Source organism: Pongo abelii, chromosome 20 (assembly GCF_028885655.2).
Source record: "Pongo abelii isolate AG06213 chromosome 20, NHGRI_mPonAbe1-v2.0_pri, whole genome shotgun sequence".
NCBI classification, from domain to species: Eukaryota; Metazoa; Chordata; class Mammalia; order Primates; family Hominidae; genus Pongo; species Pongo abelii.
Genome location: NC_072005.2, coordinates 38,249,886 through 38,274,902, shown reverse-complemented (window position 1 = coordinate 38,274,902; position 25,017 = coordinate 38,249,886). Strand labels below are relative to the sequence as shown.

Below are 25,017 nucleotides of genomic sequence, written 5' to 3'. Positions count from 1 at the left end.
CTGGCGGGAATTTGAACTGGAACCCGCTGGTTGCCAAGAACGACCGGTGTGGAAGTAACCTTAGCTCTGATTGGTCGAAGGCCGAGCTGAGCCAATGGCCGACGTGGTTGCTGCAAAGTCTATTGCGAAGAGAAAGCGTGAGGGGCTGGGCCTGCGGCGGGCTTCAGAGAGTGGTCCCTGGCTGTGGATAGATCTGCTGATGAGTCCAGCCCGCGGTCCATTCTCCTCGCGCTGCAAGGATGCTCCTGGGATTTCGGAGAGGCCGCAGGAGCCAGTTCGTAAGTAGATGCTCGCCCGCCGCGCGCAGGGCTCTATGGGGCCGGGAATTAGGGGTGAAGTGTTGGGGCGGGTTGGGGTTTGTGGCCTGAGATCCAGTCAAGGCGGCGGCACAAGAGAAAGTGGTTTTCAGTTGAGGAAGCCTTGATTTTTCGTGTTCTAAACTTTTTTTTTTTTTTAAGAAACAGGGTCTCGCTCTGTCGCCCAGGCTGGAGTGCAGTGGTGCGATCCATAGCTCACTGCATCCTCGAACTCCTGGGCTCAAGCGGTCTTCCCACCTCAGCCTCCCAAGTAGCTGAGACTACAGGCGCGCGCCACTACTCCCGGCTAATTGTTGAATATTTTTGTGGAGACAGAGATCTTGCTATGTTCCTATGGCGGTCTTGAGCTTCTTAGCCTCCTAAAGTGTTGGTATCACAGGCGTGAGCCACTGTGCCCGGCCTTAACAATCTTCTGCCCCAGGGTCGGCCACAGTTGGACAGGAGCACCCTGCCTCCCCTGTAGCATTCGTCCCCGTGCCCGGAGTTAACTCCTGGACGACGTACACCTGCTGCACTGCTGGATATAGTCATTCTTCATTTTTCCCTCCGCCAGCCACCATGTACACCCCATCAGCAAGTCCCATCCGATCTACCCACTACATACATCTGCCAGCTGTTCCCATCTTCACCCACACCCCGGCCTCCAGCATCTACCCGGACTGCTGCGGCAGATCCTCACTGGTTTCTCTGCTTCCACTCTCGCCCTTTCCCTAGGTCCATTCTCCACATAGCAGCCAAGGGGATTCTTATATTTACTTATTATTTAATTTAGTTTTAGAGACAGGGTCTTGTCCTGATGCCCAGGCTGGAGTACAGTGGCATGATCGTGGCTCACTGTGGCTCCAACCTCTTGGGCTCAAGTGATCCTCCTGCCTCAGCCTCCTGAGTAGCTGGGACTACAGGTGTGCACCACCACACCTAGGTATTTTTTATTTATTTTATTTTTTGCCTCACACTCTGCCAAGTCTCAATGCCTGGCTAATTTTAAAAATTATTTTGTAGAAGCCACACGAGGTGGCTCTCATCTGTAATCCAGCACTTTGGGAGGCTGAGGCGGGCGGATCATTTGAGGTCAGGAGTTCAAGATTAGCCTGGCCAACGTGGTGAAACCCCATCTCTACTAAAAATACAAAAATTAGTGGGCGTGGTGGTGGGCACCTGTAATCCCAGCTACAAGGGAGGTTGAGGTGGGAGAATCGCTTAAACCCAAGAGGCAGAAGTTGCAGTGAGCTGAGATTGTGCCATTGCACTCCAGCCTGGGCGACAAAGCAAGACTCTGCCTCAAAAAAAACATAATTTTTTTTTTTTTGTAGAGATGGGGTCTGGGTACGCTGCCCAGGCTGGTCTTAAACCTTGGCTCAAGCAGTCATCTCACCTTGGCTTCCAGAGTGTTGGGATTACAGGTGTGAGCCACTGCACCTGGCCTGAGTTTTTATTTAAAGCCCCAAACACTAATGAGTTCCTGCTGTGTGCTGATACCCACAACTGACAGCTTATGGCCACACGGTCTGTAGGATAGACAAGCCCATAAATAATTCTGTACACAATGGTAAAACAAGAACTGCTGTTGACGTGTGTACCAGAAGGGCAGCGACGTCAGCCTGGAGAGTTGGCCTGGGCCTGGCAGGGAGTAAGGAAAGAATTCTGGGTGCAGAAGACAGCAAATACCAAGGCCTAAAAAAGAATGAATTATTTGCTGTTTGGGAAATGGAAGCCCACGCTGAGTGCTGAAGCACAGGGACTCTGCCCAGGAAGAGGAGGGGAAGCAGGAAATGAATTTGGGTCCTTGTGATGGCAGTGGCTGCTGCCATCATGCTGTGTGGCTAGGGCTGCACACTTCATGGAGCCGGTGGAAGCCCCGCCCCTTGTGAGTTGGGACCGGAGCCGCAAACGGCTGCTGCAGACCCAGGCCTGCTCTACGGAGCAGGCAGGAGCCCCACCCTCTTGGGCAGAGCTACAGCCACCCAAACTGCAGCTGTGGATCCGAGCCTCTCTGCTCTTGGGGGAGCCGGAAACAGGCAGAATTTGCCCTTCCAGATGCAGCAGCAGCCGCGCAGGCAGGAGCCGGGGACAAGTGGGAGCCCTGCCTTTTCCAGGTTGGCGGGGTGGGAGCTCCCATGTGCAGCTGTGGCTGCCCCCCCAGGCACAGGACCAGGGCGTCTCCGCAGCCTGCACCATCGGCCACCCCAGGAAGAACAGCCCCCTTCACACTCCATCCCTGCAGGCTCAGGGGTGTCTGCTTCCACTGCCTGGCCTGTCTCCACTCCAGCAACTGCTCTGATCTTGGAGGGGGGTCGGAGCCAAGCCCTGGGGCCATGAATGGCAGCAGGAGGAAGGGGGCGGGGGCGGGGTCCCCAGTAAGGCCCCACCCTCAGGCCAGGGAGGGCCTGAAGGCTGGTGGCTGGGCTGCCAGTCCCTCTGACTAGAGTGGAAACTCGTGGAGCCTCTTCTGGGCCTGCCCATGGCCCAATCAACACGCACTTCCTCCCCTCTGAGGTCCATAAAAACCCTGGGCTCAGCTAGAGCAGCGCAGAGAATGGCCAGAGGACGAAGAGGGTAGAGACGAGGGGACAGGATGACCAGCTGCAGAGAGGAGTACCCTCTGCTGATAGCTGGAGACGGTGGGGTGACCGGCTGCAAAGAGGAGTACCTTCTCCACTGAAAGCTACAGAGACCACCTGCCAGCAGAGAGGAGCTACACTCTGCTGAGAGCTTCAGAGACATTGGAATGACTTGCCTGCGGAGAGGAGCCACTCTCTCCAGGGCCTCCTTTCTGTTGAGAGCTGAACACTTGAGCTCATGGGACACCCTGTCTCCAGAGAGGAGCTACCTCCTCCTCTGAGCTCTTCTAACACTAAATAAAACTCTTCTTCACCCTTCACTTGTCTGAGTACCTCATTCTTCCTGGACGCAGGACAGGAACTCAGGCAAAGGCACTGTGGCCACAGAGTTTCCGGCCAGAAAAATCGACACCCTAAAAATCCCATAACACTTGGTAGGAACCAACCTATATCAGCCTGATATGCCATGCTGGACATTTGCCTGCCGTTGAGAGAGTGGTGCTGCCCGTGAGGGTTTTTATGCCTGGTAGAGACAGGACTGATGAAGGGACCATAGTTAGGGATGATTGTGATGGTATGAGGGGGGATTCACTCTTTAAAAAAAAAAAATCTTATGCAGCCTTTTTGGAGGACCTGCTGGACGCCAGTCCTTGGGATTCAAAGGTTAAGAAAACCTTTTCTGGCCAGGTGCAGTGGTTCACACATGTAATCCCAGCACTTTGGGAGGCCGAGGCAGGCGGATTGCCTGAGGTCAGGAGTTTGAGACCACCCTGGCCAACATGGTAAAACCCCGTCTCTACCAAAATACAAAAATTAGCTAGGCATGGTGGCACATGCCTGTGGTCCTAGCTACTTGGGAGGCTGAGGCATGAAAATAGCTTGAACCCAGGAGGTGGAGGTTGCAGTGAGCCAAGATCGTGCCACCGCACTCCAGCCTGGGTGACAGACAAGACTCTGTCTCCAAAACAAGCAAACAAACAAAAACCCTTTCTTGTCATGTAGCAGGTGGTGGAGGGGGGCAGGGAGGAAACATGGAAACTGTGGAATCACTTGACAGATGCAGGGTAGCAAGCACCACACAGAGGTAAACAGAGTGGCGGTATTGGGTAGAGACTGCTTGGAGCTTCTGCTCCTGTGGGTGGCTGTGCAAGTCGGTGGTGGGGACTGTAGGAAATGACTGGAAGGTGTGCCCATCCCTCGTTCCTGGAAGATGCCCCCACTCTGTGCCACCCTTCCCAGCCTTGTGTCTCGTGCTGACCACTACCTAACATTCCTGGGGCCACTGTCAGTGGGTGCTCCTCACTAAGCCTTGGGATTTCCTCCATCTACTCTGGAAGCCCTTCCCATGGGAATTGTCCCCACCATGCCCCTGAGCCCCACCCTCGCAGATGCCTCTATTCCAGCAAAACAGAGAACAGTGCTTATGATTTCCGAGCACTGCAACCAATGTCTTGCTCCATTCCTTTGTTCATGCTGTTCCCTCTTCCTAGAATGCTGTTCCGTCACATTTCCAAATGTGGGACCAGTGGGCATCTCTGAAAGCCCAGTCTAAACGCCTGTGTGATTTTCTTGAAGGAAAGCATTTGAAATTCCCAGGCTGGCCCCAGACCTGGAGGAATCTTCCCTCCCTGCCCGCCCCAGCACTTTGTGCTAATTACTGGCTTCAAATAGAAAACAATAGTGTTTTTATTCCACATCTCATTGATGCTCTTTTTTTTTTTTCTTCCATTTTTAGTGAGAGCCTTTCTCCCGGCTCATTCCATAATTCTATGTTCTGTAATAATTATTTGGCTGTTTTTCCTCCCTACTCACCACCTTGGGGATGAAGACAAAGTTTCTTCATTGCTGTCATGGTGTTCTGCCTCTAGTAGGTGTGAATGAATGGCTCGTGCCAAGAAAATGATTGGACTAGACCCAGAAACGTCTCAGAGACTCCCAGTTACAGTTACCTAAAGCGGGGCTCTCTGACTTTTATTGTGTATAGCAGTTAGTTTTCATTACTCTCATCTTGGAGATAAGCCACCTAAAAGCTTATATTAAGCCCCTGTGAGGTGTGAGGCAATGTGCGCAATGCTAGAGTTCCAGGATTGATAAAAATAAGAGTCGGCCAGGTGTGGTGCTCGCATCTATAATCCCAACACTTTGGGAGGCTGAGGTGGGAGGATCACTTGAAGCCAGAAGTTTGAGACCAGCCTGGGCAATGTAGTGAGATCCTGTCTCTACAAAAAAATACAAAAAATTACCTAGGCATGGTGGTGAACATCTGTAGTCCCATCTACTCGCGTGGCTGAAGCCGGAGGATTGCTTGAGCCAGGAGTTTGAGGCTGTGGTGAGCTATGATCGTACCACTGCACTCCACCATGGGCAACAGGGCAAGACCCCATCTCAAACAAAGCAAAAAAAGATAAGGAAGTCACTTGCTTCTCAGGAAGTCACCCTGCTCTGCAGGGGGAGCCACATGAGACATCACTGTGGGGAGTGCTGTGGGACACGTGGAAGAGCTAGAGGGTGACTCTTGGGGACAGCCAGGGAAGCTCTGAGGAGGGAAGGACAAGAGGGCCCCACAATGAGCAGCTGTCATGATGCTCCTTGGCTGTGTGCACTTGTCTGGCCTGATGGGGACTGGGGATGGTAGGGGAGGAGTGGGCTTCTGATGGGTTTGGATCCATGGGTGGCCAGTGCAGGTGTCCCCTTGCAGGCCCATGGGGAGTGGTGACAAGACTCAGGTGATCCAGTGACCCAACCCAGTGACTTCTGTTGGATTTCATTTGTGCAGAAACACATCATCCATGGCCTTTTACCTGCAGCCAGCATTGCTCCAAAGGCAGCTGTGCCACGCACACCTCCTCCCCGCAGCCCCAACCCGTCTCCAGAGAGACCAAGGTGAGTATCAGATGAGCAGGCACTGAGGTCACCCCTGTGCTCAGCATCCAGGTACTGGATCCTGGAACTGCTCAAACTGCCCAGAAAAGTACAAGTAGGGAGGTTAGAATCATGTCCTTCAAAATGTTTACCACGATTCCATAATGATGCACTTAATATGGTGTCTCTGAGGATAATGGACTGACTTGAGGTCTATCCTTTTCAGGTGCATGAACTTCTCACATTTCGTGATTGAATGCGATGAGTATTTAAAAAAAAATGTAAAGCATTAAAGCCCAAGTATTCAGGTTAACAGGGAATTTTGAATCATACACATAATTTTCTTTCTTTTTTTTTTCCTTCGAGACGGAGTCTTGCTCTGTTGCCCAGGCTGGAGTGCAGTGGCGCAATCTTGGCTCACTGCAACCTCCACCTCCCAGGTTCAAGCAATTCTCCTGCCTCAGCCTCCGGAGTAGCTGGGATTACAGGCACATGCCACCACGCCCAGCTAATTTTTGTATTTTTAGTAGAGATGGGGCTTCACCATGTTGGCCAGACTGGTCTCAAACTCCTGACCTCTTTCTTAATCCACCTGCCTCGGCCTCTGAAAGTGCTGGGATTACAGGCATCAACCACCACGCCCAGCCAATTTTCTTTTTTTTTTTTAATTATTAATTTTTTTTTCAAGGCAGGATCTTGCTCTGTTGCCCAGGCTGGAGTACAGTGGTGCAAACATGGCTCATTGCAGCCTCCGCCTCCCAGGCTCAATCAGTTCTCCCATCTCAGCCCCCCGGGTAGCGGGGACTACAGGCACGTACCACCATGCCTAACTAATTTTTCCATTTTTTGTAGAGATAGGGTTTTGCCATGTTGCCCAGGCTGAAATCCTGGGCTCAAGCAATCCACCTGCCTCTGCCTCCCAAAGTGCCTGGGATTACAGATGTGAGCCACTGTGCCTGGCCAAAACAAAAAGTTTTTTTCGAGATATGGTCTCATTCTGTTGCCCAGGCTGGAGTGCATTGGTGCGAACGTGACTCACTGCAGCCTCAACCCCCTAGCATCAAACGATCCTCCTGTCTCAGCCTCCTGAGTAGCTGGGACTACAGGTGCATGCCACCATGCCTGCCTAATTTTTTAAATTTTCTGCAGAGATGGAGGTCTCACTATGTTGCCCAAGTTAGTCTTGAACTCCTAGGGTAAACTGATCCTGGGAGGCTGAGGCAGGAGGATTGCTTGTGCCCAGGAGTTCAAGATCAGCCTGGGCAACATAGCAAAACCTTATCTATAGCAAAAATTAAAAGAAAATAAATTATCTGAGCATGATGGTACATGCCTGCAATCCCAGATACTCAGGAGGCTAAGGCTGGAGAATCACTTGAGTCCAAGAGGTCATGGCTGCAGTGAGCTATGATCGAGTCACTGCACTGCAGCCTCAGCAATAGTGAGGCTGTTGTGAGTGAGGCCCTGCCTCTAAAAAAATTTTTTTTAAAAAGATAATTAATAGGGTAGCTCCTGAAAAAGAAAAAAAGATAATAAATACATCTATCATTCTGACAAGAGTCCTCATGCTCCTTTGTAATTCCTTCCCCCTTCCCCTCTCTGCCACCTTTCATGCTCCTGTTCATCCCCGGGCAACCTCTCATCTCCTTTCTCACGCTATGGATTAGCTTGTATTTTCTAGAATTTTATATAAGTGGAATTACATAAAATACACTGCCTTCTTTCACTCAGCATGATTATTCTGATTCACACATGTTCTGAAAGTCAATAATTCATCCTTTTCCTTACTGAGTAGTATTTCATTATATGAATATGCCACAGTTTGTTTATCCATTCGCCTGTTGATGGGTATTTGGCTTGTTTCTAATTTTTGGTTACTAGAATAAGGCTGCTGTAAACATTTGCACACTGGCTGAGTGCGGCGGCTCACGCCTATAATCCCAGCAATTTGGGAGGCTAAGGCGGGCAGATCATCTGAGCTCAGTAGTTTGAGACCAGCCTGGTCAACACGGTGAAAACCTATCTCCACTAAAAATACAAAAATTAGCTGGGTGTGGTGGTGCACTCCTGTAGTCCCAGCTACTGGGGAGGCTGAGGCAGGAGAATCACCTGAACCCGGAGGCAGAGGTTGCAGTGAGCCAAGATTGTACCACTGCACTCCAGCCTGGGCAACAAAGCGAGACTTATATCTCAAAAAAAAAAAAATGTATACACAAATGTTTGGATATATACTTTCATTTCTCGGGTAAATACCTATAGCTGGGCCTTATACTAGGCAGATATTTAATTTATTAAGAAACTGTCAAACTATTTTCCAAGGTCATTGTCCCATTTATGTTCCCACCAACAGTATATGAGTCCAGTTGCTTCATATTCTCACCAGTACTTGGTTTGGTCAGAGTGTGTGTATGTGTGTGTGTGTGTGTGTGTCTGTGTGTGTGTGTATGTGTTCATGTGCATGCGTGTGAGTGCGTGCGTGTGTGTGTGTGTGGTCTTTTATAACTTGGACAGTCAGTGGTTAGTTTTCATCCACATTGACTGTAGGTTTTTGAAAGTGGTGACAGTTGCATAGCTAACCAATGTACAGAGCTTGTTTGATCAATCTTCATCTTCATTATGCTTTCTGGACAGTGGTACACAGGTAGGGTGAGGGATATTCCTTACTCCTTTGTCTAAGACAGCTTTGTTGAGCCCGGCGTCGATGTACACATCTGGAGTTCCCAGCTCTTTCATGGGAAATTTCCAGATCTCTTTGTGTATGCCAGGGGCAGCGTCTTAAAACACACTCCATAGGTGTGCTCATGAGTGCTGATAGTGTGCTTTCTGGTCACAACCTTGTTGATGACAGAACAACCCTTCTTGTTGCCCTCCTTTGTGGAAGCCATTCTCATAGGTGCAGTTTAGAATAAAAGAGCACAAGGGGTTGTCTTGGTCAGTTTTTAAAATTTTGGACATTTCATGAGTGTGTACTAGTATTTCATTGTGTGTTTTTTGTTTTTTTGTTTTTGAGATGGAGTCTGTTATTTTTGATCAGAGTCTCATTCTGTCACCCAGGCTGGAGTGCAGTGGAACGATTTCAGCTCACTGCAACCTCCGCCTCCTGGATTCAAGCGATTCTCATGCTTCAGCCTCCTAAGTAGCTGGGATTACAGGCATGCACCACCACACCCGGCTAATTTTTGTATGTTTAGTAGAGATGGGGTTTCGCCATGTTGGCCAGGCTGATCTCAAACTCCTGACCTTAAGTGATCCACCTGTCTCGGCCTCCCAAAGTACTGCGATTACAGGCGTGAGCCACCACACCCAGCCTTATTTTGCATTTCTCTAATGGCTAATGGTATTGAGCATTTTTTGCATGTGCTTATTTGTCATCTTTATATCTTTTTTAGTGAAGCATCTGTTCACATGTTTTGCCCATTTATAAAAATTGGGCATTCGTTGTTGGTCACAAGTCCTGTTGCAGATCTAAGAACCATCTTGGGAAGGCTGTTGGACTCAGGATCATGTTCAGTTGGAGGCAATGACATTTTTCATCCAGGAGACGTAAGCAGAGACCTGGGTGAAGACTGTGGGTTTCCTGGAGACATCACAGCCCCAGCTTGTTTTCCATTATTGCGTCCTGAGGGTTCGTTATATAGTATCAATACAAGTCTTTTATCAAATATGTGATTTGCAAGTCTTTTCTCTCTATGGCTTGTCTTTTCATTCTCTTAAACAGTGTCTTTCAAAGAGCAGAAGTTATTAATTTTTATGAAGTCCAGCTTACAATTTTTTCTTTTATGGATCATGCTTTCAGTATCTCATATTGAAGAAATATTTACCTAACCCAAGGTCACAAAGGTTTTCTCTTATATTTTCTTCTAGAAGTGTTACGGTTTTAGGCTTTACAGTTAGGTCTGTAATCCATTTAGAGTTAATGTTTGTAAATGGTGTGCGTATTAGTCCGTTCTAACACTGCTATAAAGATACTACCTGAGATGTGGTAATTTATAAACAAAGGAGATTTAATTGACTCAGTTCTGCATGGCTGGGGAATCCTCAGGAAACTAACAATCATGGTGGAAGGGGAAGCAGGCATGTCTTACATGGTGGCAGATGAGAGAGAGCGAGCATGTGAGAGCTCAGGAGAAACTACCATTTGTAAAACTATCTGCTCTCGTGAGAGCTCACTGTCACAAGAACAGGATGGGAGAAACCACCCCCATAATCCAATTACTTTCCTCCTTCGACACGTGGGGCTTACAATTTGAGAGGAGATTTGGGTAACGGCACAGAGCCAAACCATATCAGTGTGTAAGGTATAGATCCATGATTTTTTTTTTTTTTTTGCATATGGAGATTTGATTTTTCCAGCACCATTTGATGATGAGGCTATTAGTTATTTATTGCTGTGTGACAATTGCACCAAAATGTAGTAATTTAAAACAAAACAGCAGCTGGGCGTGGTGGCTCGTGCCTGTAATCCCAACACTTTGGGAGCCTGAGGCAGGAGGATTACTTGAGCCCAGGAGTTCCAGACCAGCATGGAGAACATATCGGACCCCATCTCTACAAAAAATATAAAAATTAGCCAGGTGTGGTGGCGTGTGCCTGTAGTCCCAGCTATTCAAGAGACTGAGGTGGGAGGATCACTTGAGCCCAGGAGGTTGAGGCTATACTGAGCTGTGATTGCGCCACTGTACTCCAGCCTGGGCAACAGAGTGAGATTGGTCTCAAAAAAAAGCCCCAAAACCAAAATATAAAAAATGGTGGTTTTTATCCCACATCTGATTGATGCTCTTTAAAAAAATTTTTTTTTCATCTCCATTTCATTTTGGTTGTTTTTGCCTTTAATTTTACTGATCTTCTGCAACATATAATCTGTTAATCCCATCCAGTATACTTTCTATCTCTGATGTTGTCATTTTTATCTCATGAAGTTCGGATCTTTTTGTAATTGTCCATGTCTCTACTTGGCTTTTTGATTATATGAAATACAGCTATAATAACTGTCTGAATGTGCTTTTCTGCCAATTCTAACATATGTGTTCAGTTCTTAGTGGGTTTCAGTTGATGATTGTCTTCATTATAGGTCATGGTTTGCTGTCTCTTTGCATGCCTGCTTATCTAAGTGGATATAAGATCTTGTTGTGAATTTTACCTTTAGTGCTGGATAGTTTTGTATTCCTTAAAACGTCTTGACCTTTGTTCTGGGATGCAGTTCAATTTCTTGGAAACAGATCTTTTGGGTCTTTTTTTTTTTTGAGACAGAGTCTTGCCTTGCCGCCAGGCTGGAGTATAGTGGCGTGATCTCGGCTCACTGCAACCTCCGCCTCCTGTGTTCAAGCAATTCTCCTGCCTCAGCCTCCCGAGTAGCTGGGACTACAGGCGCGTGCCACCACGCCCAGCTAATTTTTGTATTTTTAGTAGAAACGGGGTTTCACCATGTTGGCCAGGATGGCCTCCATCTCTTGACCTCGTGATCCGCCTGCCTCAGCCTCCCATAGTGCTGGGATTACAGATGTGAGCCACTGCGCCTGGCCGGGTCTTTCTTATATGATTTGTTAGGTGGGGTGTGGAGCAGTGCTCAGCCAGGGCTAATTATTCCCCAGTACCGAGGCCAGACCTTTCTGAGTGCTGTACCCAGCGTCTTGTGAATGACAGGTTTCTCCAGTCTTCCTGGTGGGAGCAGCTGCTGTCTTGGGCTATGTGTAAGCACCTGGCACTGCTCCTGTGATCCTGGTGAATGGTTCTTCCTCCACTATCGGGTAATTTCCTCACACTTGTGTGCTGCACTGTATCCCGCTGAAACTGGGGGACCTTCTGCAGATCTCCTCGTTCTCTCTGTGCAGTTCTTTCCTTTCCGGCACTCTATCCTACACATTCTTTCAGCTCCATCTCTACAACTCAGGGAGTCTGCCTGGCTCCACCCGTTCCTCCTCCCTGTGCTGTGACCTGGAAATTTTCCTAGGCAGCAAGCTGGGACGGTGGTCTTTTGTTTTGTTATACTATTTTTTTTTTTTTTTTTGAGATGGAGTCTTGCTCTGTTGCCCAGGTTGGAGTGCAGTGGTGCAATCTAGGCTCATAGTAACCTCCACCTCCCGGGTTCAACCGATTCTCCTACCTCAGCCTCCTGAGTAGCTGGATTTACAGGTGTGCGCCACCACACCTGGCTAATTTTTTGGTATTTTTAGTAGAGATGAGGTTTCACTGTGTTAGCCAGGCTGGTCTCGATCTGCTGACCTCAAGTAACCCACACACCTCGGCCTCCCAAAGTGCTAGGATTACAGGCATGAGCCACCACGCCTGGCCTTGTTTTACTGTTTTAGGCAGGAGGATAAATCTGTTTACTCTAACTTTCCTGTAAAATATTGCTGAGTAATTCGCAAGTATTTTTAAAGTCCCCTTTTAAATCTTTTAGTCTATATCTCATTTTCTTTTTCCATTCTGATCTTCCATTCTAATAAGAAAACTACTTGAATGTAGGCTTTTGTGTCTGCCTGGATTAGAGGCCCTGTTCTACCTCCTACTGGCTAGGTAATCTTTACAAGTCATTTAATTTCTATGGAAAATGGGATGACAATAATATGTAGTCATACGGTTGTGTGAGAATCAAATGAGATTGTCTGATGGCCTATGGTAGATGATGGGTGCAGAGTAAATGCTCAGTTGACACTGTCCAGCAGAAGGTAAACCTTGATCAGTTCGTGTATCTTGTTCAGCCTTCACCTGGAATGTTCACATCTCACCATCTCCATGGGATGTTTCTGTCCTCAGATCTGCTCTGGCAGCAGCCATTCTGGCAACAACATTGACTGGGCGAACGGTTGCTATTCCTCAGCCTCGCCAGAGATCCCGGTCTGAGAGTGATGTCAGCAGTGTTGAACAGGACAGCTTCATCGAGCCCTATGCCACCACCTCACAGCTGAGGCCTCGGTAGGTACCAGATCGCCGCTTCTGCTTCCTCTGAGGGTGGAAGAGGGGCAGGCTCAGCCTGGTCTCTACGTGTATGTGTGCATGAGTATATGTGTGTGCATGTGTACCTGTGTGGGTGTGTGGGTGCTCGTGCACGTATTTATGACTAGAGTCTTAGTCGCTGGGTTTTCATCACCAATGTCAAATGGACACTGTCCAGCGACCTAATTGCTCTGCGATCTGGATTTCCTCCATAGTGGATCTTGTTAGATTTTGACTTGTATGGGTCCTGGCCATTTTCACAGCGGCACAGAGCTAATGAATTCAGCGCTGCTTCCAGCCCTTAGTAAGTTTCTTTGTGCGGCAACCTGAACAGTGAGAGTGGTCCCTCCTTACCTCTCACATGTATCTCTGGACATTCACATTAATTTGATCTTCTTGGCAGCTGCAGTTTAGCCTTTTTTCTTCATCATCTTTTCCTTTGTTGCTTGTCCTGGGTTTGAGCTGATACAGGGCTAGGGGGTCAGGAAGGTTTCCTCCTGAGGAAGAGAGGGTCGAGGGAAGAGCTTAGGATGTACAGGAATCATCTAGGAACAGCTCAAGGGCTGGGCATGATCTTTGTGGGGCTGGGATGAGCTTTCCAGACAGAGACGAGGGAATGTGACACAGGCGGCAGTGGAAGGAGGATGTTTGGGATGCGAGATGGGGCTGGAGGAGTGGGCAGGGGCCAGGCTGGGGGTGCCTTTGGTGTCCTGTTTAGAGGGTTGGTGTCTGCCTTTGGAGTGGTGGGAAGACACTGGAGGTCTCTAAGGGTGCATGGGGCAGGGATGGGAGTAGGGATCCATGATCACATTTGTCTGGGTTTTTTTTTTGTTTTGTTTGTTTTGTTTTGAGACAGAATTTCGCTCTTGTTGCCCAGACTAGAGCACAATGGCACGATCTTGGCTCACTGCAACCACCGCCTCCTGGGTTCAAGCCATTCTCCTGCCTCAGCCTCCTGAGTAGCTGAGACTACAGGCACACGCCACCACACCTGGCTAATTTTTGTATTTTTAGTAGAGACGGGGTTTCTCCATGTTGGTCAGGCTGGTCTTGAACTCCTGACCTTAGATGATCCACCTGCCTCGGCCTCCCAAAGTGCTGGGATTACAAACATGAGCCACCATGCCCGGCCACATTTGCCTTTTTAATTGTCACGTATATTCACCTTTGTGTTGGGTTGACTTTTTTTTGAAACAGAGTCTCACTCTGTTGCCCAGGCTGGAGGGCAGTGGTGCAATCCTGGCTCACTGCAACCTCCGCCTCCTGGATTCAAGCGATTCTCCTGCCTCAGTCTCATGAGTAGCTGGGATTACAGGCATGTGCCACCTTTCCCGGCTAATTTTTGTATTTTTAGTAGAGATGAGATTTCGCCATGTTGGCCGGTCTCGAACTCCTGACCTCTGGTGATCCTCTCACCTTGGCCTCCCAAAGTGCTGGGATTACAGGTGTGAGCCACTATGCCCGGCCTGTGTTGGCTTTTTTGATATACTAAATATTCTGTATTTTATATGTAGTAAAATCTATCCATTTTTTCTTTACATTTTCTGTAATAATTGTAAATTTAGTAAGACCCTTCCTACTATAGTATTATATAAATACTTAAGGTATTTCCTTCTAGGGTTGTTTTTATTTTTGTTTTGACCAAAAGTATTGCTACCATTTTGAGATATTTGAATTTAACCTTTTTTTTTTTCCTGGTAAACATTATACTTTGGCTGAATAAAAACTAAAGATGAGTAAATGGTTCTAAAATTTAGTGGAAAAAATAAGCACATAAGACCATCAGAGGAGATGGTCTGACCCACAGGAGTGCTGGACTATCCCCAATGTATTTTATTTTTTTGGAGGGGGATTTTTTTTGTTTTGTTTTGTTTTGACACAGGATCTCATTCTGTTGCACAGGCTGGAGTGCAATGGCACAATCATGGCTCACTGCAACCTCCTCTTCCTGGGCTCAAATGATTCTCCTGCCTTAGCCTCCCAAGAAGCTGGTACCACAGATGCTTGCTACTGTGCTTGGCTTATTTATTTATTTATTTATTTATTTATTTTTGAGCCAGAGTCTCGCTCTGTCACTCAGGGTAGAGTACAGTGGCATGATCTCGGCTCACTGCAACCTTTGCCTCCTGGGTTCTAGCAATTCTCCTGCCTCAGCCTCCAGAGTAGCTGGGACTACAGGTGCCCGCCACCACACCTGGCTAATTTTTGTATTTTTAGTAGAGACAGGGTTTCACCATGTTGGCCAGGCTGGTCTCAAAACTTCTGGCCTCAAGTGATCTGCCCACCTTGACCTCCCAAAGTGCTGGGATGACAGGCGCGAGCCACTGTGCCCAGCCCAGGCTAATTTTTTTTTTTTTTTTTTTTTTTTTTGTAGAGACAGGGTTTCCTGATGTTACCCAGGCTGGGCTTGAACTTCTGGCTTCAAGAGATCCTCTCTCCTTGGCCTCCCAAAGTGCTGGGATTATAGGTGTGAGCCATGCTCGTGCACGCACATACACTCAATTTCAAGAACTATTTCCGATTAAATCCACAACCACCCCATCTCTGACTTTTCCATCAACCTAGGTAAACCTACCCTTGCCAAACCCTAAAAACAAGAGACTAAAAAGCAACCCAGTCAGAGCCCAGAAATTATATTTTAACCACGAACATCCCAACAGCTACCCCTCAATTGATGCAATAAAAAGCCATTGGGCCCAGCCCTGTCATATTTCAAAACGTATAGATAAAGTAGCAAGAACATTGTAGGACTAGTTGAGTGATACACAGGTGCCCAGGAATTCCCTGAGGTGAACCTAGTGTTTCTATAAGCATACTGAATCTTTAATAAAGTCTGTCCCACACCTCAAAGGGGAAGGAAAGGATTCAGTGCTATATTGATTAGCAGTATTAGAAATCAGCTTTGAGCCTTGCCTAAGTCATACACTAAAATAAATTCCTATTGAATGAAGGACTATACTGTATAGACACACAAATAAGACTATGAAATCCAGTATCCAGTCTTATCACACCTCTTCAGGAATATGTCTGCTATTTGCTTTTACACCAAGAATTTAGAAGGTAAAAAAACCTTTTTAATCACTTCTATGTTTAAGAAATTTATATAAGCAAAATAATATTAATAGAACAGAAAAAACATAGTAAAAGCAAAGTCAGGATTTTAATTTTAGTAGATTAATTTTAGTAATTTCAAATTGGAATGGAAGCCAAGTGTGGTGGTTCACACCTGTAATCCCAGCACTTTGAGAGGCTGAGGTGGGAGGACTGCTTGAGATCAGGAGTTTGAGACCAGCCTGGGCAACAAAGTGAGACCCCCATCTCTACAAAAAAAATACAAAAATCATCCTGGCATGGTGTTGCTCACCTGTAGTTCCAGCTGCTTGGGAGGCTGAGGCAGGAGGATCACTTGAGCCCAGGAGGTCAAAGTTGCAGTAAGCTGTGATCTTGTCACTTCACTCCAGCCTGGATGACAGAGTGAGACCCTGTCTCAAAAAAAAAAAAAAACCAAAAAAACAAAACAACAAAAAAAATGAAAAAACAGGCCGGGTGCGGTGGCTTACGCCTGTAATCCCAGCACTTTGGGAGGCCAAGATGGGCGGATCACAAGATCAGCAGATCGAGACCATCCTGGCCAACATGGTGAAACCCCGTCTCTACTAAAAATACAAAAAATTAGCTGGCGTGGTGGCGGGCGCCTGTAGTCCCAGCTACTCAGGAGGCTGAGGCAGGAGAATGGCGTGAACCCGGGAGGTGGAGCTTGCAGTGAGCCAAGATGGAGCCATTGTACTCCAGCCTGGGGTACAGAGTGAGACTCCATCTCAAAAAAAAAAAAAAAAAAGAACCAAATTGGAATGGACATACCAGAAGTAAAACAGACAAAGGACCTGAACACAAGTATATGGAAAAACATTCAGTCTCAGTAACAAATGCAAATTTAGACAGTGGGTTTTAAGTTGTTTTGGCAAGTTTTAGAAAATTATTACCAGTGTATTTATAGCTTGGAGAAATGATTTTGTGCAGTATGTATGTAGACACAAAATGTTCACACCATTTGACTCAAGAATTTACTGTATGGGCCGGACACAGTGGCTCACGCCTGTAATCCCAGCACTTTTTGAGGCTGAGGCGGGCGTATCACTTGAGGTCAGGAGTGTGGCCAATGTGGTGAAACCCCATGTCTACTAAAAATACAAAAATTAGCCAGGCATGGTGGCAGGCGCCTGTAGTCCCAGCTACTCGGGAGGCTGAGGCAGGAGAATCACTTGAACCTGGGAGGCGGAGGTGGCAGTGCACTGAGATCGCACCACCACACTCCAACCTGAGTGACAGAGTGAGACTCCATCTCAAATAAAAAAGATAAAGAAAAAAAGAATTTACTCTATGGCGGTTTGTTTTATGTGAGTAACCTTAAATACAGTAGAGGTTATCTGCACACAGATGTTTATTACAGGGTTATCTACAACAATGGAAAGTGAAAGAAAAAAACCCCACCTAACCAAGGAAAATGGCTGGTTAAGCTGGTATATCTGGTGGATTCCCACCTTTTAAAATGTTGACTATAAAAACTTATTAATAGGCTGGGGACAGTGGATCATACCTGTAATCCCAACACTTTGGGAGGTTGAGGTGAGTGGATCACTTCAGCTCTGGAGTTTGAGACCAGCCTGGGCAACATGGCAAAACCCCTTCTCTACTAAAAATACAAATAAACAAACAAACAAAAAATTAGCTGGATATGGTGGAGTGCATCTGTAGTCCCAGCTACTCGGGAGGCTGAGGTAGGAGGATCACTTGAGCTGGGGAAGTGGATGCTGCAGTGAGCCAAGATTGCACCTCTGCATTCCAGCCTGTGTGGCAGAATGAGACCCTATCTCAATTTAAAAAATAAAAATACTTATTAATAGCAGGCTGGGGCCAGGCATGGTGGCTCAGGCCTGTAATCCCAGCACTTTGGGAGGCCGAGGTGGGCGGATCATTTGAGGTCAGGAGTTTGAGACTATCCTGGCCAACATGGTGAAACCCCATCTCTACTAAAAATAGAAAAATTAGCCAGGTGTGGTGGTGAGTGCCTGTAATCCCAGCTACTCAGGAGGCTGAGGCAGGAGAATCACTTGAACCCGGGAGGCAGAGGTTGCAGTAAGCCAAGATTGTGCTACTATACTCCATCCTGGGTGACAGAGTGAGACTCTGTCTCAAAATAATAATAACAATAATAATAACAACAGGCTGGGCTCAGTGGCTCATGCCTGTAATCCTGCACTTTAGGAGGCTGAGGCAGGCGGATCCCTTGAGCCAAGGAGTTCGAGACCAGCCTGGACAACATGGTGAAACCCCGTCTCTACAAAAAATACAAAAATTAGCTGGGCATGGTTAGTCTCAGCTATTGGGAGGCTGAGATTGGAGGATCACCTGAGCCCAGAGAGGTTGAGGCTACAGTGAACCATGATTGGACAACTTCACTCCAGCCTGGGAGACAGAGTGAGACCCTGTCTCAAAAAAAAACAAAAAACAAAAAAAAAACCCTTATTCATAACAAGGCAAATTGTATATGTATGCAGTAACTCCAAAAACAGAAACTAGAAGGATATGCCGAGTGTACAAAGAGAAGGGACGGTGGAAAATTTAATCTTTTAGCTTCTGTGTACTTTGTAGTATCACACATTTATGATAAGGACTTAGAGGCAGTGCATTTAATACATGATATTGGCCGGGCGCGGTGGCTCACGTCTGTAATCCCAGCACTTTGGGAGGCTGAGGCGGGCGGATCACGAGGTCAGGAGATCGAGACCATCCTGGCTAACACGGTGAAACCCCATCTCTACTAAAAATACAAAAAAAAAAAAAATTAGCCAGACGTGGTGGCGGGCGCCTGTAATCCCAGCTACTTATGAGGCTGAGGCAGGAGAATGGCGTGAACCCGCGAGACGGAGCTTGCAGTGAGCCGCGATTGCGCCACTGCACTCCAGCCTGGGCGACAAAGCGAGGCTTTGTCTCAAAAAAAAAAAAAAAAAAAAAAAAATACATGGTATTTATCAGTGTCAAGTGTTAAGTGACTTTTTGTTTGTTTTCCCCATGAATGTTCTAATACAGACCAAATTGGCAGAGTGAGATGGGAAGAAGATCTTCTTTGCCATCCTTTGAAACACTGGACTATGGGGACGAAGAGGACATTGAAACTCAGCTGTCATCCAGCTGCAAGGAATTGGGGGATGTCAGTGCCCAGGAGGACAGAGGAGGCCACAGTGATGACCTGTACGCTGTGCCACACAGAAATCAGGTGTTTTCTATGTTCCCAGTTTTCTTCTTGACATTCACCCTGATGTTAACTTTTGGTAAATTAGTGCATTGCTAAGGATTTCTTCTCTCTATTCTGCATTTGATAGCATTTGCTTTGGGGCTTATTTTTTTAAATGTGTCCAGCCTCATTTCTATCTGGTTAGATTAAAACATAAACTTCTTTCCTTTATCTTGTAAAAACAAAGATGAACATCTTCATATTGTTAATGTGGACTTCCATTCACAGCTTAGCAATCTTGTTCTTTTCTTTGACCTTGGAAGCTAAATTTCCTGTCACTTTTATGGTATCATTTTGCACACTGCAACCTTTCTTTAAATTCGTGCCTGATGGGGAACGTCGTCATGCGTCTCTCAATGGGAGCTGATGTGCTTTGAGTGCTTACTATGAGCGCTCCCGTTTCTAACTCCTGTGTGCATTTATCTTAGCTGACCCCCACTGACTCATTGAGGAATTCCCTTCATTGCCCTGTCACACATCAGGGAACTGCACACAGAGAGATTCAAGGAAACATACTTCTCCACTTCCAGCTGCTCTGCGAATCTCGATTTTTAAACTGCTCCCAGGGTTTTGGAAACTAGATAATGACATTTCTTTAATGGCAAAATATAGCACCATATCCCTTTTTCCTTTATCTTTTTCTTTCTTTTCTTTTTCTTTTTCTTTTCTTTTTTTTTTTTTTGAGACAGAGTCTTGCTCTGTCCCTCAGGCTGGAGTGCAGTGGCACCATTATAGCTCACTGTAGCCTCAACCTTCTGGACTCAAGTGATCCTCCCACCTCAGCCTCCCAAGTAGCTGGGACTACAGACACACATTACCATGCCTGGATATTTTTTGTGCTTTTTGTAGAGACAGGGTTTCTCCATGTTGCCTAGGCTGGTCTCGAACTCCTGACCTCAAGCGATCCACCTGCCTCAGCCTTTCAAAGTACCTGGATTACAGGTGTGAGCCACTGTGTCCAGCCCCTTTTTCTTTTTTTAGCCACCATTATAGTGTGTTATTCATAGTGTCTGTACATATAGACCGGCAGCATTAAGCTATACCAGTATTGATTATATGTATATTAATTAGCCTCTACTATATTAAAACACTTTTTTTTTTTTTAAATTGAGATGAGGTCTCACTGTCCCCAGGCTGGAGTGCAGTGGCACAATCATAGCTCATTATAGCCACCTCCTCCTGGGCTCAAGTGATCCTCCCACCTCAGCCTCCCGAGTAGCTGGGGCTTTAGGCACATGGCACCACAACTGGCTTTTTTTTTTTTTTTCTATAGGGCCAGGGTCTTGTTATGTTAGCCAGACTGGTCTTGAACTCCTGGGCTTAAGCAATCCTCTTGCTTCGGGCTCCCAAAGTGTTGGGATTACAGGCATAAGCCAACGCCCCTGGCCCTAAAGCACATTTTAAATGGTCTTCAGGAGCTTATTTTGAGGGATCCTTATGTGGCTGTTTCATGAACTCACCATCATTTTCCCACATACACAGACTTTCACACATAGAATTAGGTTTCTCATAGCAAGCAGCTCTGGAATAGGCAGACACTGCCAGAGCCCCAAGGAGGGAGGTGCTCCTGTCGAGCTCTGCAGGGCTCAGAATCAGTCCTACTGCTCCTCACTCGCACACTTGCCGGCTGGTTATTTTGGACCGATATTACACATAGAGTCATATCACTCCACTATTCTAGAGGGAAAGCTTGCTACAATATTTCCCTTGGAAGAAAGAGATACAGTGACCTACAGAGACTCTTTCCTTGTTAGAAGGACAAATATTTTGTTTTTTTTAGGCAAGTCTGTTAGGGTGGCTTTAGGAGCCATGTGTAGTAGGAAAATTTTTAAATTTTAACATGTGAAAAGTAGAAAATAATAAATAATAAAATGTTACCATTAGGGTTGATGTTGCCTTGTCCCCTAACCCCACTCCCTCCTTGGAAACTCATCTTTTCTTGGATTTGGAGTGCATCCTGGAAGTTTGTGTTTTTATTCTTGTACTACAAGTTTAAGTAAACAACTGTAGTAGTGTGCGTGTGCGTGTGTGTGTGTGTATAATTTTTTTTGTTGTTTATTTCTTTTGAGACAGAGTCTTGCTCTGTCACCCAGGCTGGAATGTAGTGGTAAAATCTTGGTTCACTGCAACCTCCGCCTCCTGGGTTCAAGTGATTCTCCTGCCTCAGCCTCCCAAGTAGCTGGAACTACAGGTGCCCACCACCATGCCCAGCAAATTTTTGTATTTTTAGTAGAGATTGGGTTTCATCATGTTGGCCAGGATGGTCTCGGACTCCTGACCTTAGCTGATCCTCCCAAAGTGTTGGGATTACTGGCATGAGCCATTGCGCCCAGCCAAGCCTTTTAAAGTATGTTTATATAAAGTATCACAAATTCTTTATGAAGGTATGTTTTTAGTAGACTTATTTATTGATGTATAAAATATGCACAAGAAGTGGATAAATCATAAGTGTACATTTCGATAAATTTTCAAAAAGTAGCCACCACTCAGATTTAAAAAAAAAATTACTTGTACTCTAGAAATCCCCCTTCTTAGTCACTACTTCCCACAGAGTTAACCATTGCCAAGATTAGCCTTAATCTTTAAAAATAACCTGAGATTAGCTTTGCCTATTCTGAAAATTTACATGCATTTAATTGGACGATATGCATTATTTGGAGTTTGGGAGTCTTCAGTTACTGTGTATAGCAGGGGCGGGTTCGTTCTCATTGCTGTATATTTTACTGTACAACTGTGCCACTCAGTTATTCATTTTACTGATGACAGGGACTTGATTGGTTCCAGTTTGGGACTCTTAGGAATAGTGCTGCTGTGAACATTTGGGGATGTGTCCCTTGATGTACATATTTGTGTAGTTCTGGTGGGTGTATACTGAGGAATGGTATGCGTATGGTCATAGGGCATATGTACCATCAGCTTTAGTACCAGTAGATACTGCCAAACAGTTGTCCGTATTGAGCATCTCCTTAATGCTTTTTTCGGGGGTGGGGAAGGGGGTAGAGTTTCACTCTTATTGCCCAGGCTGGAGTGCAATGGGATGATCTCTGCTCACTGCAACCTCCGCCTCCTGGGTTCAAGCAATTCTCCTGCCTCAGCCTCCTGAGTAGCTGGGATTACAGGCATGTGCCACCACACCCGGCTAATTTTGTATTTTTAGTAGAGACAAGGTTTCTCTATGTTGGTCAGGCTGGTCTTAAACTCCCGACCTCAGGTGGTCCGCCTGCCTCGGCCTCCCAAAGTGCTGGGATTATAGATGTGAGCCACCGCACCTGGCCCTTAATACTTTTTAAGTCATCTTATCCATTTCACATTTCCTTGAGAATAGTGAGTCACTTAATATATTTTTGACAGGTTAAACAAGGAAGTTTGTTCCTGGGAGATAAAAAAGCTTGAGGTCGGCCGTGCACAGTGGCTCACACCTGTAATCCCACCACTTTGGGAGGTGGATGTGGGAGGATCATTTGAGGACAGGAGTTCAAGACTGGCCTGGACACCATAGTGAGATCCTGTCTGTATTAAAAAAAAAAAAAAAAAAGTACGCGGCCATTTACTTTTTCTTTCTTCAAATGATGAGTATCTTGGGAGACCTGTTTGCTTCTCTTGAGCCAGGTCATCTTGGAACCGTGTCCACAGAGACAGGTGGACGTAGCAGCCTTAGCTTTTACTCTGAAATGCCCCTTCTCATGGGCGTCTTGCTAGTCCCTGCCACCACCTCCTTGTCAGCCCTAGGGACAGCCCTTCCATTGCCTGCAGTGCAGCCCAGCTAAGCCAAACTGATCACAAAAGCAAGATTTTACTGAAGAATCAGAAGAGCCAAAGGGCAGCCCACCCAGACAGCGCCAGTCACAGTTTACCGCGTAACACCTGGTTCAGGCCGAGTGCAGTGGCTCATGCCTGTAATCCCAGCCCTTTAGGAGGCCGAGGCAGGAGGATCGCTTGAAGCCAGAAGTTCAAGACCAGCCTGGACAACATACTGAGACCCCCATCTCTACAAAAAATTTAAAAATTAGCCAGGCATGGTGGCATACGCTTGTAGTGCTAGCTACTGGGAGGCTGAGGTGGAGGATTGCTTGAGCCCAGGAGGTAAAGGCTCCTGCAAGTCATGATTGCGCCACTGCACTCCAGCCTGGGTGACAGAGTGAGACCATGTCTTAAAAAAAGAAAGAAAAAAAAAAGACCTGCTTCACTGTTCTTTCTCTTCCTTTAGGCAGCCTCTGTCCCTACCCCCAGGCTCCTGCCAATGGGAATGTCTCCTCCTCATCAGCGGCAGGTCCCATTCCTGGCCCATGGGCCTCTCTCTAAAGGACAACTCTGTGTCCCTGCCATGTTGGGATGAAACAAAATTTCAGTATCTCCTATATAGCTAACATGAATCGTTACCTATATAGGAGCTACTCTCAGTCAGTAGAGGGGAGTCCCTCAGTAAATGAAATTTACAGTGGACTTACATAATTGGTGAACATAGCAGTCTTCATTGAGAGTCCTCCCAGGGGAGGTCAGCACTGCTTGTCCCACACAGAAATGATTAACACAGGCTGGGTGTAGTGGCTGTCATCTGTAATCCCTGCACTTCGGGAGGCTGAGGCAGGAGGATTGCGTGGGCCCAGGAGTTTGAGACGAACCTGGGCAACATAAGGAGACCTTGTCTCTACAAAAAATAAAAAAAAAATTAGCTGGCTGTGGTGGTGCACGCCTGTGGTCCCAGCTACTCTGGAGGCTGAAGTGGGAGGATCGCTTGCACGTGGGAAGTCAAGGCTGCAGTGAGCTGTGATCACACCACTGTGCTCCAGCTTGGGTGACAGAGGAGACCTTGTCTCAAAAAAAAAAGGGATGGGGGGAAACTAGTAACATGGTTTCAGTACCAGGGTGGAGTGGCATTGGGTGGTCCTTGGCAGGGATGAGGAAGGGAAGCTGCCCTGGCAACATGGCTGGGATGTGGAGCTCTCAGTGGCCTTAGCATAACTTTAATGGTGTTGCCTTTGCCCCCTAAGCTTTTCCTGAGGGCCTGTAAGTGTCATCCAGCCCCACCTGATATACCCCTTTTGTGTGTCACTGAGGAAAGCAGCTGAAGTGCCCATGGAGGGAGCTCCCAGTGGGGAAGACTTGAAAGATGTTGGAATTTGTTAGGAGGACATGCTGTATATAAAGGTTACCTTTCTCACTTCTTTGCTCCTTTGTCTTTTACAACAAAAAGGTGCCATTGTTACATGAGGTGGACAGTGAAGACGATGAAAATATTTCTGATCAAGATGGGTTTCCAGGCTCCCCTCCTACACCACAGCGGACACAACAAAAAGGTAGAAAAAAAAAGCCACAATTTTTATAAAATATAAGAACATTTTTTCATAATGAATATTGCTTATTTTTAGGAAAACATACCTATTGCCCCTTCATACTGTAGCTCTGTGATTTTAACTAGGAATATAATCGAAGTTTATTTTTTATTGAAAATGAGGGTCCAGGTATGGTGGCTCACGCCTGTAATCCTAGTACTTTGGAAGGCCAAGGCTAGAGGATCCCTTGAGCTCAAGAATTTGAAAGCAGCCTGGGCAGCACAGGGAGACATCGTCTCTACAAAAAGTAAAAATAAAAACCTTAGCCAGGCAAGGTGGTGCACACCTACAGTCCCAGCTACTCAGAAGGGCGAGGTGGGAGGATCACTTGAGCTCGGAAGGTCAGGGCTACAGCGAGCCATGATTGCACCATTGCACTCCAGCCTGGGTGACAGAATGAGACCTTGTCTCAAGAAAATAAGGCTGGATGTGGTGGCTCCCTCCTGTAATCCCAGTACTTTGGGAGGCCAAGGTGGGTAGATCTCTTGAGCTTAGGAGTTTGAGACCAGCTTGGGCAACATAGACTCTCTCTACAAAAAATGGACATCCCATCTCTACCAGAATACAAAAAAGTAGCCAGGCATGGTGGCATGTGCCTGCGGTCCTAGCTACTCAGGAGGCTGAGGTGGGAGGATTGCTTGAGCCCTGGAGGCGGAGGCTGCAGTGAGCTGAGATCGCGCCATTGTACCCCAGCCTGAGTGACAGAGTGAAAC

General features: G+C 46.7%; 1 protein-coding gene and 1 long non-coding RNA gene across 3 annotated transcripts in view; one reads left to right on the top strand and one right to left on the bottom strand.

The window, feature by feature from the left end:
- Positions 1-93: 93 nt before the first annotated feature.
- The window catches only part of CEP89 (centrosomal protein 89), a 100,270-nt gene continuing 75,346 nt past the window's right edge, over positions 94-25,017 (top strand). The window contains exons 1-5 of one of the 2 annotated variants that reach the window (XM_024238235.3): positions 94-278; positions 5,655-5,761; positions 12,497-12,655; positions 18,767-18,953; positions 24,166-24,268. In XM_024238235.3, coding sequence (XP_024094003.3) covers positions 240-278; positions 5,655-5,761; positions 12,497-12,655; positions 18,767-18,953; positions 24,166-24,268 — 595 coding nt within the window. In that variant the 5' untranslated portion in view covers positions 94-239. The remainder of the gene's footprint in view (positions 279-5,654; positions 5,762-12,496; positions 12,656-18,766; positions 18,954-24,165; positions 24,269-25,017) is intronic. The other variant, XM_054538841.2, reaches the window with a different exon arrangement.
- On the bottom strand, positions 4,355-24,241 carry LOC129051762 (uncharacterized). The gene is made up of 5 exons (XR_010138480.1): positions 24,125-24,241; positions 23,420-23,619; positions 17,274-17,369; positions 13,031-13,173; positions 4,355-5,097 (listed from the first exon to the last, which is right to left on the bottom strand). It is a non-coding gene; the product is annotated as an uncharacterized LOC129051762 (long non-coding RNA).